At 49.0% G+C, this 19,415-nt stretch overlaps 2 protein-coding genes across 3 annotated transcripts in view; both read left to right on the forward strand.

Annotated features, from left to right (window-relative positions):
• Positions 1–123: 123 nt before the first annotated feature.
• Positions 124–12,800, forward strand: mtmr6 (myotubularin related protein 6). The gene is made up of 14 exons (XM_042068246.1): positions 124–450; positions 2,268–2,387; positions 4,812–4,974; positions 5,683–5,840; positions 6,570–6,698; positions 9,003–9,140; positions 9,654–9,786; positions 9,926–10,035; positions 10,355–10,480; positions 10,751–10,800; positions 11,058–11,258; positions 11,457–11,591; positions 11,878–12,004; positions 12,331–12,800. The coding sequence occupies exons 1-14, from the start codon at positions 427–429 to the stop codon at positions 12,673–12,675; spliced, it is 1,959 nt and encodes a 652-aa protein (XP_041924180.1). The 5' UTR covers positions 124–426; the 3' UTR covers positions 12,676–12,800.
• Positions 12,801–17,033: 4,233 nt separating this feature from the next.
• The window catches only part of amer2 (APC membrane recruitment protein 2), an 11,228-nt gene continuing 8,846 nt past the window's right edge, over positions 17,034–19,415 (forward strand). For both annotated transcript variants that reach the window (XR_006024635.1, XM_042068245.1), the window contains exon 1: positions 17,034–19,415. This exon is cut by the window's right edge. Coding sequence is in view for 1 of the 2 variants with exons in the window: in XM_042068245.1 (XP_041924179.1) it covers positions 17,247–19,388 (2,142 nt within the window). In the remaining variant the exon portion in view is untranslated.

Raw genomic sequence — 19,415 nt, forward strand, 5'->3', positions numbered from 1 at the left:
GTCCCGTCTCTGGCTCAACTCTTTTATATCTTTTTATCTTTTCTTTTATGTCGGTTACCCACTTCTGCCGATTTCTTTCTGATTCCCAAAGACATTTTTCATTTAGTAATAATCACCAGTTACACCAAAGTGCTAACAAACTGCCCTTGATGGAGTCAAAAAAATACAAGATCCAACATGCATCTCGTGTTTTTGTCGTCTGTACGTGGCGGTAGGATTCTGGGAACGCCCAAGTAGGAAGCTGAGAGCTGCTGCTGCTGCAAACGGGTTAGCAATCAAACCGATGTTGACAACGAATGTGGCTACAATCTTGGATTATACTATTTTTTCCGTCGTAGCATCTGTTCACCTGATGCGCGAACGTATATCTTAACACCATCTACTCATCTGTTGCATGTACTGTGTTTGTACTGTTGCACTAGCACTATGGAGCATATCCGAACACCAAAGGTAAATGGGGAAACATTACTGGCTAATTGAATTAGCCTGTCAGCTAATTCCGCTGTTGTGCGCCCAGTCTGTCTGTTTAGCTGTCTTTGATGTTTAGGCTATATTCGGCAGTAAGTACAGGATTATTTGCATTTCATTTGTTTTTGTCCCTTAAGACGTTGACTGTTCACATCAGCCGTTGTAATATTTGCATGCAGCAATACGCGTCTGTCAGTCAGTGGTGAAACAACTTGCGTTACCAGTCAGCCAAGATTTTATGCAGTTACTTCAGTCACACGATGTCATCTATAGGCCAAATAAAATGAAATTGTGTGCGTTCAGTTCATGAGCAATGCAACTCTGAATCTTCTGAAATCTGAATGTTTCTACAAGGAGGAACAGCTGTAGGCTTCACAGACGATGATTCAGCGCAGGTTGCCGAGACATACAAAAAAAGAAAACACAAGTTACATATGTAAACTCTGTCAGATTGGGCAAAGGCGGGCACTTTGCCAGTCAACTCACGAGTGAGGCAGATGCTGGTCTTGACCTGCTTTCTGTGCGGCCTAATTCGTTAATATTCAATACATTAGCTGTCTGAATTCAGCAATGTAAACAAGGGCGAGGTACATTCTTGTGGTGTTTTGAAGGTGTAGCCTAATCTAACAGCACATGGTTTAGTGATCCTGATATGCAATCCTGAGGTAGACACATTTGTGTTCCTGGTTTATGGTGTGACTGTTAGTGAACTCTAAACAAACTGATAAAAAAATTCACACAGCACTTAAGATGTGGTGGTAGAAAAGAGGCACAGGGCTAATGAATCTGATGGACAAGGGGCTTGGCAAATGTAAAGAGTGAGCTGGCATCTTGAGACTAATGGGAGATATTTCCAGCATCACGTCCTGCTGTGCCGTGCTGCTATAATGGTGCCGCGTCTCCTGGGAATTAGAACTGTGGTACAAGAAAAATGGGCCTATGAGGTCACAGTCAAGATCTGCAGAGCAGCAAAGGTAGCTGGGAGGTGCAGTGCGGAATTTAAATGAAAGTGTGCAGAATTTAAAAGAAAGTGTGTGAAATTTAAAGGAAAGTGTGTAGAATTTAAAGGAAAGTGTGTGGAATTTAAAAGAAAGTGTGAAATTTAAAGGAAAGTGCACCTTCAATATCCATTGAGCCCAGAGGGTAGAGGGTTGGACCTTGGGAGTGTGGAGAAGATAAGAAGCTGATAAAACAGTGGGTTGCTAGGTCATTGTCATTACTGGCGGTGTTATGATGACTCAGTACTTGTCAGTAAGCTTTTAAAAGAAGGTCACTGACATGTGTAGCTCATGTCATAGGCTAGAACGGTGGAAGTAGCCTGACTGTAAGGTCTATATAATCAGTGTATGGGAGTCCCAAGTGACATTATTGGTTGTGCATTCTGTAAAAAGATGCTGTTTTGTTATATTTTCCATTTTTATTTTATTTCTTAATGATGGGCAAGCCTTAAATTGTGAAATAGGCAAGGATCCATTAAATATATTGTCTATCACTAATAGAAAATGTTCTTGGATATGCATAGAGTTTACTCAGTTTCTATTACAGAGTTACATTTTTGATTGTCACTTTCTGAAATGAAAATACTGACCTCCATAGTATTTTTTGTTGTTTTGTGTGAGAATTTTTAGTTTGGGAGGGTGACAATGGGACCACAAGGTCATCTCTCTTTGGGGTTTTATTTCAGGCATTTTGCTCAAGGCTGCATGGGTGAATGAAAAACTTATTACACAGCATATGTTTCAGTGACTCATACAGTACCTGGTTGAATAAACTTTGAGTCATGTGTTCCTCATTCACAGGTCGAACAGGTGAAGTTGCTGGACCGTTTTAGTAACAAGACGGTCACCGGCACGCTACACCTGACAGCCACCCATCTCATCTTTGTGGAGAGCAACTCGACCAGCGCACAGGAGATATGGGTAAGAAAAAGAGCTCTGCTCTGCTCTACTTTCATCTTCAACTTTCAACCCCCCATCCCCCTTCTCTTTGTGCTGATCACTCAGCGAGAGACATGCCCATTGTGATGAGTTTGCAGAGGGTTCCGGAAGTTGGGGGCATGAGGAGGAGGATGTTGGTTGTTGGCCACTTCCTTTTCAGTGTGGGATTCAGTGTGGCTGTAAGATGAGGGAAGTAGGTTAGTAATGCCTGGCCTTGGTACCTGTCTGGGTTGCCACGGTAACCTGCTTGGCAGAACCTGTTGCAGAGAATTAGGGGTGGGGCAAAGACGCCGCCGCTCCGTCCGGCATCTTTTGTCTTGTTGTTATGTGTCTTGTTTTGTGGAGCGCTTTGTGTTGCACTCTGTGCATGTTAAATGCGCTATACAAATAAAATTGACTTGACTTGACTTGAGGAGGTATAGATACAGAGAGAGAGAGAGACAGAGAGAGATTAGTGGATAAAATAATTGAATAGATAGAGAGATTAATGGATAAAGGAAATGAGGAGAGAGAAGAATTGTCCGCCAGTGGCCTACATTAGTGTGGTCAGAAACCTAATCTGTCACTTTTGGCCTGAAAAACATTGAGCTGATTTGACTGGTGGCCAATACTGGCCAGCTTATCACAGCTCAGAGCGTCGGCCTTATCTCTCACTCCGCCCAGCAAAGTGGATGCCAACAGCGGATCACTTTCAGTACGCCCATGCAAACAGATGCCCCACCAGACAGATGCCCCACCAAACAGATGCCCCACCAAACAACACTCACAACAGTGCCATGTTTAAGATCCTCAGCAAGAAGACACTGAAACCCCATTTGAGGTTTTCCTAGCGGAAGCAGATACAGGAGCATTGACTCACACATTCCCCTCTAGACTTCCTGTCCTCTCTGCACAGTACACACAGCTGTGGGTTTTAAAGTGAGACTGAGTGGAACTGTTCTGCTTGGCCAGAGAAACGGGGGGCCCTGGGGTTGTGGGCTTGTGTGTGTGTGTGTGACTTCACTGAATGCCAGAATTTTGTGTTTAAAAAATAAAAACCGAGTTCCGGACCATAACCGCTCCGGGTGGCCTCAGCTCTGTTTGCGGTCAGCTCTTTTGACCGAGATCAGGAAGCCACAGCGATTTTCTCATTTCCCTGCTCTCCTAAAACAAACTGACACATGCTGTGCTGGTCGTTTGTATGCTCTTGTAAAGGTTTCTTGACTGGGCTCTTTTTTGTGGTAACAGGAAGTAGGTTTATAAATCAACTACACCCAAGCTCACCAGTGCTCGTGTGCAAAGAGCTGTTCTCACACAGACATTTGTCTGCACATGGTCGGAGAAACACAAGGTCCAATCTGTTCCGTAGTTACTCTAGTCATGACATCCTGGAGGGCTTCAGTGAATATGCAGATCAATGCGCATTTTAATACATTCCCTGGACGGGCTACTCAGAAGCCAACTGCTGTAGCTCATTCAATATGGTAATTGTGTACTTCGAAGGCCCCTTCTCCATCTTATGTGGACAATTACAATTATGCACATAACTCTCATTCCTATGTGGACATTTTACACAGGACTGTAGCTCAAGTTGGCAACTGTCCAGTTTTAACAGACATTTCTATAATGATTTGTTCGGAGTGATCTCAAATGGCTTGGGAGCTGAACACATATTACTTGACATTTATGTTTCCCATTTTTAGTGGTGTTTTCTAGCTATTTCTTAGTATGGAGTGGAAAATAATTCAACACAGTAAACTGGAGAACCCCTCTTTGCTTCACTAAACACATTGTTTACCGACAGTGGTCAAATTGAGTTTCACTGGTCTGAAGAAGTCACTTCACTTCACTTGACCTAACTTGTCCTATCAGAGGAGCGGTCACATCAGTTGCCAATATTACAGTAAAGGCATTTTATTCTAGTTCAGGCCTCTCTTGCATGGCCTTATCTTGGAGTCATCTTATTTGGTTCAGTCTTGAATGAATGGGTGTCTATCTGCTAACATCCAGTCAGATATACGTGTATATATACAGGGAAGGTAGTACATTCCTTGTACTACGGGTAGGAGATTTCTCACAGTGGCCGATCAACAACCAGGCCTATTTCAGTATGAGGTCTGAGTCCAACGCCTGTACACATCAAACCGTCCTGTTTATCTTTTGGGAAGATGGTGGCTCAGGAGGGAGAGGGAGAGAAGCCGGAAGGCTGCTTGTTCCAACCCAGCCCCTCCTGACCCTGTCGAAGTGTCCCTGAGCAAGACACTGAACCCCAAACTGCTCCCGATGTGCAGGTTTGCGCCTTGCATGGCAGCCGTGTGTGTGTGTGTGTGTGTGTGTGTGTAAATGGGTAAATGTAAGGGCTCGGCGGAGTGGACAAGCGCTATATAAATGCAGTCCAATGACAATTTGCCTTTCGTCTGCCTGTAGATCCTGCACCACCACATCGCCTCAGTGGAGAAGCTCCCGCTGACCACCACCGGCTGTCCGCTGGTCATCCAGTGCCGGAACTTCCGCCTGGTGCACTTCGTGGTGCCGCGGGAGAGGGATTGCCACGACGTCTACAGCTCGCTGCTCAGGCTACTGCGGCCAGGTAGGTTAACACTGAGAGGGAGAGAGAGAGAGAGAAAGAAAGAATGGATAGAAAGGAAGAAAAAAGAAAAAATGGATAGCAGAAAAGAAAGGAAGGAAGAAAGAAAAAATGGATGGAAAGAAAGAAAGAGAAAAAAATTGCAAGGAAGACAGGAAAAAGAAATGGGTAGCAAGAAAGTCAGAGAGAAAGAAAGAAAGGAAGGCAGATGACTGGGTTGGTGAATGAGATCTGAATAAATAGTGTGCCATGAGTAGAGTGACAGCATGAGGAGCAGGCGTAATAAAATGGACAGAGAGAAAAAGAGGGAGTGAGAGAGGAAAGTCTAATCTTGTGCTGTTGAGTTTGGAGATGGAGGAAAGTCACAGCAAGGCCTGGAGGGGTTAGGGAGGCTGCAGATGGTGTGATTAAGCTTGGACAGCTGTGTGTGTGTGTGTGTGTGTGTGTGAGTGTGTGAGTGTGTGAATGCCTCTGTATGGGTATTCACTTCCGTGTGTCTATGTTTGTGTGTGTTTGTGTCTGTGTAGGTGGATGTCAAAGCATTCCACAAGCAGGAGATGTTGACCTTTGCCAAATGTGTCACACGTTGAGTCAACCATTAATACCCCAACTGAAGTCCTCTCTCTCTCTCCCCCTCTCTCTCTCTTCCTCCCCCTCTTTCTCTCTCCCCCTCTCTCCCCCCTTTCTCTCTCTCTCTCTCCCTCTGTGCAGCGTCCTATGACGAGCTGTACGCCTTCTCCTACAACCCCAAGCAGAATGACCAGCAGAGAGGGGAGGGGTGGCAGCTCGTTGACCTGGGCACAGAGTTCGAGCGCATGGGCGTGCCGTGCGACCAGTGGCAGCTGACCGACGCCAACAGAGAGTACAAGGTGGGTGTCCAGCCCTGAGGTCTGCTGCCATGTCTCTCTACGGAACTCAGTCTACAGAGGGAAAAACATACTGTATGTTTCATCATCAACTTTATTACTCAGGATCCATTCAGATACAGATAACACAGACACCACATACAACATACATTACACACATTTATCGTCATTGATGCTTACTTGGCCTGAGCCGTCTTTGTCTGATGGCTGAATAGCCATTTTTTTTTAAGCACTAGATGGTCTGTTGCCAGAGACGGGGTCGTGATATGGACCAGAGTCGATGTCCAAACATTTCCAACGTTCTACAATGTGGAAGGATTAGCAAAGTGTAAAGGTTCCATTCCAGTGGTAACATTCCAAGTGTAGAATGTTGTTGACTTGCTAAGCCAAGTGAGACGTCTGATCCCACTTCACTCTCCCTGGAGTTTCAGCAATCAGGCGAGTTAATGGACGGAGAGCCTAGCCTCATGTGATCATTACCGCAGAGCCAATCACTCAGCCAGTTCAGCCTCTCATGAGTCAGAGCATGACTTGAGTTACATGCAGAGCAGAGCACTAGCAGAGACCGACTCTTTTAATCATCTTAAAGGAGGGTCTTTCAGAAGTCTCTGATACACTAAATGCTCTGAGGAGTGGCCATTTTATGCATGTCTGAATTGTGGTGATGTAAAGGATTGAGGATTGATTTAGCTATGTGTGTGTCTGTGTGTGTGTGTGTGTGTGTGTGTGTAGGTGTGTGATACATATCCCAGAGACTTGTACGTGCCCATCACTGCCAGTAAGCCTATCATCGTGGGCAGCTCCAAGTTCCGGAGCAAAGGCCGATTCCCTGTCCTCACCTACTTCTACCAGGAGAAAAAGGTAAGAACCCAGCGGCATCATGGGAGATCTCTCTACCTGTCTGTCAGACTGTCTCCTTGCGTGACTATTGAGAACCATCACAGTGTGTTATGAGGGACCATGCATGTTCATGTGCTAAATCTGTTTGATGGTGGCAAACTATTCTAGCATGTATCGGGGATTATCAGTCTCTCTGTTAATTAATCTGTTTTGTCTGTCTGTCTGCTTGTCAGTGAAACACGTCCCCCCACGTAAAGAACAGACAAAAGGCTTTCTCCTCAAAGGTGTCTTGTCAGTTTGCTGACTTGTTTTGAAGTGTGTTGCTGAGGCAGCTGCCTGTTGTATTGGCTGTGGGCAGGAGCATATTATTATTATTATTATTATTATTATTATTATTTGTAATCTTTACACACCTCTAACAGGTTAGAGTAGACCCAGACACACCCACAGAAACACACACACACACACACACACACACACACACGCAAGCATGCAACACAATGCTTATCAGAAGTGATTTGACTGGCTAAACAGGTGTGTGTTAATGTGTCCACAATAAACACCTGCTCGTCAGTCACACAGATGATTCCTAGTGGGCGTGGAGGAAGTAGGTCATTCCAGTTCGTTCAGCATGAAGCCAGTGTTTGATCATCTTTTGAAATGACTCCAGATCATCTTCTGGAGTCATTTCCTATGGAAATCTGGGGGCTCGTTTGTAAATATTACACAAGAGGAGGTGGTTCATTTGTTTAGCAGATGTTTTTATCCAGTGGAAGTCGTACTGTGGAGCATGTGAAATGGAAACCTGTAATCTGGTGTTACTGAAGCCTCACTCTAGGGATCGACCGATATGTTTTTTTCAGGGCCGATACCGATATCAATTATTACCAAAACAGGAGGCCGATAACCGATATGTAAAACCAATATGTCAGTTGTCAAAAAGGGGGGTAGGTAGTAAAGGCGATATTCTGCAAAAAATTAATTCAAAAGCATTTAATTATGCAAACTTTTCTTTCTTCTTTTGATACACAATTGTCTATCAACTTGCATCACTTGCAAGTGTAAATCCTGTGTATCATGTTAATCCAAGAGCTAAGTGATAGCAATTATTTTCATGGACTAGGCCTACACAATGGGCTATGTGCTTGTTAAGGGACCTGTCACAAAGAGGATGCTTTGCCATCGTGTGTGTGAGTGCACGAGAGAGGGAGAGGAAGAGGTGCATGCGTGATGGCAAGTGTTACGGTTGAATAGTTTAACAAAACCGTTTTAAAATAGTTCTTAGGCTATTTAAGTATGCAGTTTGTGTCCATGTGTAGGCTACAAACTACACTTTTGAGAGCCTACGGCTCAGGACGCGATTTAGTTCAGGTCGAATTAAATTACGGCTGGCCCTGGCTGCATGTTGTCTTTTCTGACAGTCCGTTTCAAAAAGGAGCAATTAGAATTTTTGACGTTCGCTATCGCATAATTTAGGACTTGTCTGTACTATGTCCGCCGTGGTGTCCCGTTATTCACAATTAACGAACGAGGCGGAGGCAGAGAACTCCCGACACGCAGCACCCGAGTTTGTAGGCTAACTAGTAAACAGCATCAGTAACGTGCATCAATCGGGAATTCGCTAAATGAAGGAAGTGGGTGCTTTACTTATTGATCCGGATAAAAGAGACAATAGCTTACAAAGTGGTGTTTTTGTAACTTCAGTGTAGATGATTGTGATTCATTGTAACTTCAGCAATGTAGGCTACCTTCCTTACCTTCGAAAAATAGCTCCGTACAGCTGAAGCCCAGTCTACAGTCTGCCTCAGTGAGAATCCTAAACTTTGTCTGTGTTCAGTCTTCGATCCTGATTGGCTGCATTCGTGCTAACTAACCAATCAGACGGTGTAGTGGGCGGGACAATGCTCTTGACCACAGAGTAGCAAATGCAGGGAGTGAGAGACGCTTTACAGACAAAGTAGCGCGTTTCATTCTTCAACCATTTCAGTATCGGCTTATCGGTGGAAAAAATGACCGATACCAATTATTATAAAAATGCTAAATATGGCCAGGCCGATAATTGGTCGATCCCTACCTCACTCTACCTGTTCAACTACTGCCTCACGGTGCCACGGCATTTATGCCAACTTACATATTTCAACAATGTGTGTGTGTAGTTCAGAATGAAAATAGCACAATGCATTCTGTGTTTGATCAGACCTGCCTAAGTGTGTAACTTACTTCCTTCAATGTTTGGATCTGTGAATCTTCCTGTGTTAAGGTCCAAATAAAAGCGTTAAAGAGTGTGTGTGTGTGTGTGCGTGCGGTGTGTGTGTGGTGTCACAGTCAGCCATGTGTCGGTGCAGTCAGCCCCTCTCTGGCTTCAGTGCGCGCTGCCTGGAAGACGAGCACATGCTTCAGGCCATCAGCAAAGCCAATCACAACAGCAGCAGGTTCATCTACGTGGTGGACACAAGGCCCAAGGTAACGCACCACTCACCTGTAACGCACCACTCACCTTAAACGCACCACTCACCTGTCACCGGCGTATGCCTACTTCTCTCTGGGGGAAGAGGAAGTCAACAGTTTCTCCATTTCACTTTCAGTTCCTTCATGGCATCCTTGAGTGTTAAAACTTCAAATGAAAAGACCATACGAAGGGAAGTTTCTTAAGGAGCTCTGTAGAAATGATTAAACTTTTTTTGTCCGCCACGCCTTCGGACTTTATTGGTTCTGGCCGGGACAGATATGAAAGGAAATGAGCAGTGCTGTGGCTTTCAGAAATATACTTTCAAAGTTGAAATATAAACAAGTTTGACAAAAAAAACGTGGTTTCTCTTCAAAGCTTCTTCTTCTCTCATTAAGTTTAGGGGTGTGGTTGTTGGTAATGTCTTTGTTTGATATTGATTCAGTTTGTTTTGATGATGATGGTTTAACTTTTAATTTGAATTCATTGTAACAATCCTAATGACATTTTCTGTGGATGTGGTGCCACAGCTGAATGCTCTGGCCAACCGAGCCGCAGGGAAAGGCTACGAGAACGAGGACAACTACTCGAACATCCGCTTCCAGTTTGTGGGCATTGAAAACATCCACATCATGAGAGCCAGTCTTCAGAAGCTGCTCGAAGGTCAGAGACACAAGAGACACAACCGGAGCACACAGGAGGAGTCTTAATGACTATTAAAAAGCCTTGACCAGTACCCTGGCAGAATTGATGATCCCCCCCCCCCCCCCCCTCCCCTCTGTTTCTAAACAATCTCTTTTAGTGGTGGGAACACGCTCTCTCTCTGCCACGGAGTATCTAGTGGGGATTGAGAGTTCGGGCTGGCTGAGGCATATCAAGGCCATTGTGGACGCTGCCATCTTCCTCATGAAGGTTTGTCCCCTGCTTTGTGCTTCAGAATGTGCTACTAAATGGACAGTTGTGTTGCATTAAGTACGGAAGAAGGAAAGGAAGGAATATAAAACCTTAATTATTGCCCTGATTTAAATTTGTACTGCACTCACAGGAGCAATGGTTGAACTGTGTAGTGAGTGGACCTTCAGACAGAAGGGTTTTATTTCCCAAGATGATCCACAATTGTGAATTATATATTTCATTTATGACCGTTATGTCACCAGGAATTTTGCCCAAAAGCCAGATATCCCTAATTCTTTGTGAGTAGTGTATGTTAAGCATGATGTGTGTCTTTCAGGCTATGACAGTAGAGGGCGCCAGCGTGCTGGTCCACTGTTCAGATGGCTGGGATCGCACGTCCCAAGTGTGCTCCTTAGGGGCTTTGCTGATGGATCCATACTACCGCACCATCAAGGGCTTTATGGTACATCCCTCCCTCAAACCTCACAAGCATACTCACTCACTCACTCACTCACTCACTCACCCACTCACCCACTCACTCTTTCACTCACTCACCCTCTCACCCTCTCACTCACCCACTCACTCACTCACTCACTCACTCACTCACTCACTCTTTCACTCACTCACCCTCTCACTCACTCTTTCACTCACTCACCCTCTCACCCTCTCACTCACTCACTCACCCACTCACCCACTCACGCCCTGTTCTCTGATGTTGGTTGTCTCCTCCTAGGTACTGATTGAGAAAGACTGGATCTCCTTCGGACACAAATTTGCTGACAGGTAAGTGGGATCTATAGGCTATCTGGTGTAACCCAGTACCAGTGAGTTATGCTAAGCTAGGCTAACAGTGTCAGACTGCGTTATTGCATGCATAGAGAGGAGAAGGGTATGCATCCCCTTATCTAACTCAGATGGCAGATGGCAAATACTGTAAGATTATTTCCCAAAAAGTTGGTGGTGTGTTTCTTAAAGTAACAAAGAGCTGGGCAGTGGGCTCACCCATCTATCTTCCTCCTCTTCCTCCTCTTCCTCCTCAGGTGTGACCAGCTAGACGGGGACCCGAAGGAGGTGTCCCCGGTCTTCACCCAGTTCCTGGAGTGTGTGTGGCAGCTGATGGAGCAGTTCCCGCAGGCCTTCCAGTTCAGCGAGTGGTTCCTCATCCAGATCCACGAGCACGTTCACTCTTGCCAGTTCGGCAACTTCCTGGGCAACTGCCAACGCCAGAGGGAGGATCTCCAGTGAGTGACCAAGACTTTAGAACCACACTGTGTAGTTCTTTTACCTCAGAATAACGCCTTCAAACTCATTCTAATTAGATGGACAGGCACTCATATAACATGCCTAACATGACATGCTTACCTACACGCCACACAGTGCAAATGTATTGTTATGGTGTCCCACTGACTCTCTCTGTGTTTGTGTGTGTGTGTGTTCAGTCTGAAGGAGAAGACACACTCTCTGTGGGCGCACCTGTTGGCTGAGCAGCAGAACTACCTGAACCCGTTATACGACCCCACCTTAGCAGAGACGCAGCCAGTGCTGGAGCCCTCCACCCAGCCGTTCCACTTCAAGTGGGTGCCTGTCTTTCTCTCTCTTTCTTTTTATTTATTTTTTTAATCTATTCCCTTCTGTTTGTCTACCTTTACCTCTCTCACCTGCTGCCTTGCCCTTTGCATTCTATTGCCTCTCTCTCTCTCTCTCGTTCTCTCTCTCTCTTGCTCTCTCTCTCTCTCTCTCGACTGTCCTCTATATCCTTCTCTTCTCTGTCTACATTTCTGACTTTATAGCTTTCCCTTACTTATATTCTATGCAGCAAAATAAGTTTGTGTGTGTGTGTGTGAATCTGCGTGCTGCCAGGTTCTGGAGGAACATGTACCATCAGTTTGACCGCTCCATGCACCCGCGGCAGTCCATCCTGAAGCAGGTACTGACGCTGAGAGAGAGCAGTCGGGAGCTGGAGAACACCATCCGTAGCCTGGAGTCGGTGAGTCAGCTTCACACTTACACACTTACACCATCCGCAGCTTGGGGTGTGTGAGTGGCCTTGCTTACTGTATCTTTCTCTCACACTCACACTTCCCTCAAATTCACACTCAAATGTCCCTCACGGGATCAAAAGAGTATATATACTTATACTTACACACTTATGTACAAACTGCGTACAAATGATGTGCTGTACATAAATACTATTTCTCTGTTCACGTTTATCCATCTCCATGTATTCAGGGTCCTTACGGATCCTTATAAACTCTTACAACATCATTGTCTCACCCATTGTCTCATCCATGTCTCCTCTCTCTCCCCTTCCAGAAGCTACAGACGTATGGGGTGAGTGTGTCCCCAGTGGCGGTACGAGTGACCCGTCGTGAGCGCACGCTGCCCGCTCGGCCGCGCTCCCTCATCCTGGGCGCCCCGCTCAGCTGCAAGGAGGCGCAGCAGCAGCAGCTGGACGACGAGCCCGTCGTGGAGGCCGAGGAGGCGCGAGAGGCGGAGGAGGACGATGGTGGAGGGCTGGCCCGCAGCTGCGGCACTCGGACAGTAGAGGGCAGCAGCGCTACGGAGAACGGCTACGCGGAGCTGGACGAGGCGTTCAGCGGCAAGCCCAAGCCGGCCGTGGTCAGCCTGGAGTTTGGGGTGGCGCGCATGACCTGCTGAGCCGGGCGAAGGAGCAGAGATGGCGTCAAATGGACAGGAGGAATGGACTGGGTGGGGGGTGCCTTGTAGATATACGCGGGGAGGGGAAATAAGGTCTGTGTGTGTGTGTGTGTGTGTGTGTGTGTGTGTGTGTGTGTGTGTGTGTGTGTGTGTGTGTGTGTGTGTGTGTGTGTGTGTGTGTGTGTGTGTGAGAGAGAGTGTGTGTGTGTGTGCGCGCGTGTGCTTGTGTTGTTTGGCAGCACCGATGGCACTACTCCCAATGTTGGCTGCCATGTGTTGAGTCGAGTGGGGCGCACAGATGGCATTGTCTGTGTTGTAAAATGGCTGTGTGAGAAATGTTATCACAGGCATCACCTGGAGATTTTTTAAAACAAAAAGAGAGAATATCATAGCACTAAAATGAATAAATGAATGGATATTACCAAAAATCTTCATCAAGTAAACAGTATGTTGTTATTTCCCTAGGTCATGGCAGTCTAGCTTATCCATCATGATTAGTCTAGCAGACATGCATATGATTGTCCCTAAATGGCAACAGACTCTGGGGATTTACACTCAAGCTATAAAATGTGAGTGATTTTTCATTACTGTGTCGAAATTGCCCTCCTCCATTATGCTTCATTAAACCCAGGTCTGCAAGGCAAGCCACTATGGGGCGCGACAAAGGATGGCCTGACCTTAAAGACAAGAGGGTCAGCTGAGGAACAGGAGAACTTCAAGGGGTCACAAGAGGTCAATCATATACATTATAGGTTTTAAAAATGACAGAGAGAGATTTCCCATCTAACTAAAGTGATCTATGCTCCACATTAGCTGTTCCTGCATGATTGGTTTAGTGGTCCTTAAGTTTTCATTAAGCGGGTCCCTATGATGGCCCTTAAGTGACAGTGAGCGCTGCCTGCCATCTCTGGTCTGGCCTGGCCATGCGGGCGGGTGGGGGTTGTTATTGGGCAAATGCCCGAGGGCCCTGTATTACTAGAGGAATAGGATTACTGGGATGAATGGGGCTTTACGTTGATCCCTCGGAACAGGCGCTGGGACACAGCCAAAAAACCCTCGCGCCACGAGCCGCGTAAACAAGAGACATTTTTTTTATTAGAATTCGCGCCAACGAGCGTGGCGGGATGAGTGGATTCTGGACAATTGCGGCGCACCCACATGCCCCGCACACAGAGGTGAAAAGTAACATGGGTAACTTAATGACAGGTAACGGCTCAAAACGCATGATTAACACTCGATAGATGTACAAGGTTTTTTTTTAAGAAGAGTTAGGCTACTTCATGTGTGTGGAATAAAAACGTGCAGTTGCCTCCCCTGTGCACCTAGGGCCTGAACTGTGACAAACACAATGCATCTCTTGCACGGCATTTTACAGCTAGCAAGGGCTTTTAAGCGTGATGCTCACGGCCGACAGAACAGGCTACCACCGGAACGCAAAGTAAACAGGAGAGGAAATTGTGAACTTTTAACCTACGGGAGCGTTTCTGGGTTGTGAAATCAGAACAGCGCCTGACTTCCCCTCTGCGCTATAAAAACCAAGTCAAGGTTTGCGTTTCATATTTGTCTTTCGTCCTTTATCTCGGATATGCTTTTAACCAAGGCGGTTCACGGTGGAGTCGAGGAAGTGCTGTCTACGCCGCCACTCCCTGATAAAACATAGATAAGTAGCCATACGGAAGCTTTGTCGTATGGTCGTATAAATCCCGCCAGCACAGAGCATTAGGTCTACCTGTCTAAAACAGTAGGGCTAGACGCCTGAAGCGTGTCGAAAATACACGGTTTCCGTCTGAAAACCTGCTAATTTGAAGCAAATCTGCTCAGAGTTCATTAAAGTAACAAAGACTGTAGGCTGGCAGGAGGGTAGTCACAAACCCCTTTGTGTGTGTGTGTGTGTCTTAATCCCCAATGGTGACCCCCACCCCCTCAGCTGAGACAGTCCCCTGATAATGAGAGATATATAGGCTACAGCATTATTACGTGTGCATCTGTGCGTGCTGACCGAGGCTGATTAATTACCTCCCTGAAGGACAGACAAGGGAAAGTTCAGTGGTCTTGGTAAGACAGATAATTATTGGAGTCAGTTATTTATGTCAGCTATGCATCCTCAACAGCCTAAAATTGTTGAATACTACTACTCACTATGTCAGTCACCCATTCTCATCAGTCGCTAGCTACCACTCACCCACTCATACATATATATTTGGACTATATATTTGACATTCACATGTGGTACAGTCAGGATGCTTGTGAATTGTGGCAGGGCGGGTGAGAACCAATTCAAAACAATCTAATTGAGGGGGCCCATCTATCGTGTCAGTAGCCTACAAACAGTGACTCCTCCAACAGCCTTCAAATGTCCCAGTTATTCTGCCGGGTGAATGTTACTCTTTATGAAGAGCAACAGGGGGACCTCAACTGACAGCTGAATAGGTCTACAATGCATTAAAGCGGTAGAAAATTAAATGAAGAAAAAGGGCTATATTTAATCAACTGAACTATAGAATTGTTCCTCAAACCTTATTCTTTGTGCACCCCTCCCCCCACGGTCTCTCTCATGCGACTTTGATTACCTCGGGCCTCTGGTACCCCCCAGCAGAGATGTGGTGGCACAGATAGCACAGCGAACGGGAACCATGGAACTAGCGCACATTAACCCAGAGACGCCGCGCGGGGACGAGGAAAAGCTATAGTGATTAACACATCCGACATGCATTCCATCCAACACACTCAAAGCCAATCCAAGGTCAGCGCGGAAGCATGTAAGATGAGCACAAGTGATAGACAGAACCAGAAAAACAAGTAGGCTGGTCTATTGAAAAGGAGCGCACACACATACACACAAGACAGATATTCATATCAAGACTCCTCAGTTGTGGAGCCACATGTCACTGCCTAGAGAATGCACCCTGGGGATCTTATCTGAACATTCTGTACTCCAAAGGTTCTTTCACAGATTTCACAAATGTTTTGTTTCTTGCCTTTCTATAACTTTTTCAGGAAACCTTTTGACAACTCTGTTATGAACAAGGCAAAAGCTCCAGGGACCTGTCCTGACAACATCTCCTGTTCCTTCGACTGAAATGGCTCATCTTGTATTAGTAATAGCAAGTTTTCATTCCTGTTAAACTTGGACACTGGTTATGTTTGTGTCCTTGAACAGAGAGAGAGAGAGAGAGACTCATATACACACACACACACACACACGCACACACACAAAGCAGAAGGTTATAGACTTGTAAGAACTTGGGGCTGTCATAACTGCCTGAGTGTCCATATGTTGTTGTGCAGATGGGACTAAGTCCTGGTGATGGGAGGGGGCTCTTGGAGGTTCCTCACCAGACCAGACCAGACAGGCAAGCCGGAATGGCTCTCAGAGCGGACCTGATCAAAAAGATTATCATATTTAGTCATCTTTTCCCGATCTGTTTGGCATGTGAGTAAGTGTATGTGTGAGAGATTGTAAGCTCGGATGTTATAGCCGAAATATTTCACATAATTCACTTCTGCGCTTATCCTCAATCCCTATAATAATTTTTTAACTCCAGTCAGCAGCTTTGTACAAATCCGCCACGTACACACCACAGCAGATATTCAGCTTGTGTTTTTTTCCCACAGTCTCCTCATCCGAGGGGGATTTTCAAAGGCTTACTTTTGTTTACTCCGAGTTTCCCCCTTCGCTCGGTGTTCATTTACGTACTACATGTTCACATGTTAAAGAGTTAACGCACATAATTGCTGGTCCTCATATATCTATCGTATCAAAGGGACAGTAATTCTATTACTGTACCTCAGTGGTTAAAACCAAAAACAGAGGACACTCACAAACACACACACTCAGATACACACACACACACACACACACACACAAGCGCACACATACTTTTTTGTTTCACACTCTGACTACATGTGTGTGCCTTCACGTTTTCTACAGGAGCAGTGTGTGTCGCATTCAGCATGATGGATATTTTACCCGAGTGGATGCGATGAATCTGGGATGGGAGGATGAATAATTGAAGGAAAGAAAAGAGAGGAGGGATCCGTGGGGGTGAGGGGAGGCGTGTGTGTCTGTGTGTGTGAGGGTAGGGGGAGTCGCAAGCATTGGGGGTGTGTGTCAGAGGCAGGGGGGGGTTGGGTTGAGGCGCTGGCTCCCCTCCAACGCTGACGAAAGCTGCTTAGCCCTCCCCAGTTACCATAGAGACTGTCAGCAGTAGCAGCAGCCAGCCAGAGTGAGTGAGCGAGAGAGAGAGGGAGGGAGGGAGCGAGAGAGAGAGAGGGAGTGAGATAGAGAGAGAGGGAGCGAGGGAGGGAGATAGAGAGAGAGAGAGGGAGCGAGAAAGAGAGAGAGGGAGGGAGGGAGCCAACAGGCAGGAGACAGAATCACAGGGGAAGTGCGAGAGAGAACGAACAGTTAGGAGAGAGAGAGAGAGAGAGAGCAGCGTGAGCAAGAAAGAGACACGGCGCAGAGAGATAAAGACGGATAAAGGAGAAGAGGACATTCACAACCCACAGCAGCACCAGCAGCACCAGCAGCAGGAGCAGGAGGAGCAGGAGGAGGAGCAGCAGGAGCAGAGATGGAGGTGCAGACGGAGAGCAGCAAGCCTCCTCCGGTCGAGCCCCAGTCATCCGGAAAGATCAACAAAGCCGCCTTCAAGCTGTTCGGCAAGCGGCACTCCCGCGCAGGCATGGCCAGCATCTTCTCCGTGCGGAACAAAGGCGAGGGGGGCGGCAGCGGCAGCGGCAGCGGCGTGAAGGCGGCGGGCAAGGCGCTGGAGCTCGTTAGGAGCAAGACCCACGACGGCATCATCATGAGCGACGCCACTTCCACCTCGCCGCTGTCCGACGGGCCCGAGGGGACGACCGGGAGGCCGGCGGAGTCGTCCAGCAGCGACCAGCTCCAGTCCGCCGCGACGCCCTCGACCAGGAGCTCGCTCAGTAAGTCCCTCAGCTTCTTCTCCCTGCTGAGGCGCAGCAGCGTGCGGGGAGGGGACGCAGGGGGCAGTGGGGGCCCGGCGGGGGCCGTGGTGGGACGCAGGGGTCGCGGGGGGCTCAGGGGGTTCTTCAGTAGCCTGCGCTGGCGTCGGAAGGAGCGGCCGAGCCAGGAGGAAGTGGCGGCACCCGCGGTGGCCGGGGAGACGCAGGAGGGTCAGGAGGTGCGAGTGGGAGACGTTGTCCTGACCGCCTCGCGCTCGGAGAGCGTCGAGGTGATCAAGGAGGGTGCGACTCTGACACTGGACCCCGACCGCCAGGTGCCGGCCGCAGAGGACGGTGGAAGCCGGAGCGCTCCAGTGCATTCTGGGAAGCTGGAGGCGGAAGCTCAGGGAACACGAGCGGAGTCTGGGAGAGAATCTCCCCCACTGCCGCACGCTGTTTTCGACGAGAGGTCTCCGGACGTCTCGCCACTCAGGGTGTCCATCAGCAGGGCTCGCGACGGGGAGGTCAAGCTTGGCAGCCCGGCCCGCTTGGCGGCGGACTCATGCTTGACCCCTCCCCTGGAGCGCAGCCTGGCCGACCCTCCATCTGAGCCGTCGGTGGACCGCTTGTGCTCCATGTTCAACGACGTCACCTCGCTCAAGAGCTTCGACTCTCTGACGGGCTGCGGCGACATCATCGCCGACGTGGAGGATGAGCCCGGTAACGGCGGGAGTGGCACGAGCAGCGGGACCGCCAGCAGCGGGACGACCAGCAGCAACGGCGGCGGGGGTCGCAGAGCGTCCGAGAGAGGCTCCCCGGCCAAACCCACGCTGACCTCGCAGGTGACCGCCGTGCCCGTGTCCACCTTCCTCCCGGCCCACCAGCGAGCCCGTGCTGCTGCCGCCGCCACCCCAACCAACGCCGCGTCCACTGGCGCCTCCGCTGCCGGCCCCAAGAAGCCGTCCACGGGGAAGCGGTCGGTGCGGGGCAGTGGGGTGGTGGCGTACATGGGCGGGGGCGAGGAGATGGCCAGCCCGGAGGGGGTGGACGACGCGGACATGCAGGGGCTCTGGCACATGCTGCCGCAGAAGGGCGAGGACTCGCCGGACCTGCCGCGCTCTGACCACGGCCTGCACCACGCGCCCGTGGCGCCGTCGGCGGCCCGCGCCGAGAAGCAGTGGACGACGCCGCCGGTCAAGGGGCTGGGGCTGAGCAAGATCCCCGTGTGCGGGAGCGGGCGGCCGGGAAAGCAGCAGCAGCCCACGCGTCCATCTCCGCCGCCGACGGACAAAGAGCTCCAGGACGCGCCCACGAGCGACGAGGGCTACTGGGACTCCCCGACGCCCGTGGCCGAGGACGAGGACGCCGGCGTCCTGCACAGGGAACTCCGCCTGCCGCGGGAGAGCTGCTCTGGGGACGCCCTGTACGACCTGTATGACCCGGACAGCCCCGGGGCCGCGGGCTCGGACGAGGATGACCTGAGCTCACCGTCTCCCTCCACGGATGACGTGAACCTCACGCAGGCTCAGTCCTCCTGCTCGTCCTCCTTCCGCTCCATGAAGGGCAGCACCAGTCTGCCGCGCGACTCCAAGATCCCCGTTAGCGTCCGGCACACGCCGCCGCCTCACTCGTCCAGCCAGGGCGAGCTCTCGGCCGCCGTCAGCCCCACGTCCCCCGTCCAGCCCCCCGCCAAGAGCAACATTCCGCCCCCACGCACCCGCATCCCCGTCTCCAAAGTCCCCGTGCGTCGCTCCGCCGCCAACGGCAACAAGCCCGCCAGCGCCACGCGCAACAGGAAGTAGAGAGACTGGACTCCACCTGGCCGCTGC

This window comes from Alosa sapidissima, chromosome 17, assembly GCF_018492685.1.
Source record: "Alosa sapidissima isolate fAloSap1 chromosome 17, fAloSap1.pri, whole genome shotgun sequence".
NCBI classification, from domain to species: domain Eukaryota; kingdom Metazoa; phylum Chordata; class Actinopteri; order Clupeiformes; family Clupeidae; genus Alosa; species Alosa sapidissima.

Coding starts and splice junctions, on each gene's coding strand:
- mtmr6 (XM_042068246.1), top strand. CDS start 427: ATGGAGCATATCCGAACACCAAAG. Junction 10,801..11,057: donor GGACACAAATTTGCTGACAG/GTAAGTGGGATC, acceptor CTTCCTCCTCAG/GTGTGACCAGCTAGACGGGG. Junction 11,592..11,877: donor ACCCAGCCGTTCCACTTCAA/GTGGGTGCCTGT, acceptor GCGTGCTGCCAG/GTTCTGGAGGAACATGTACC.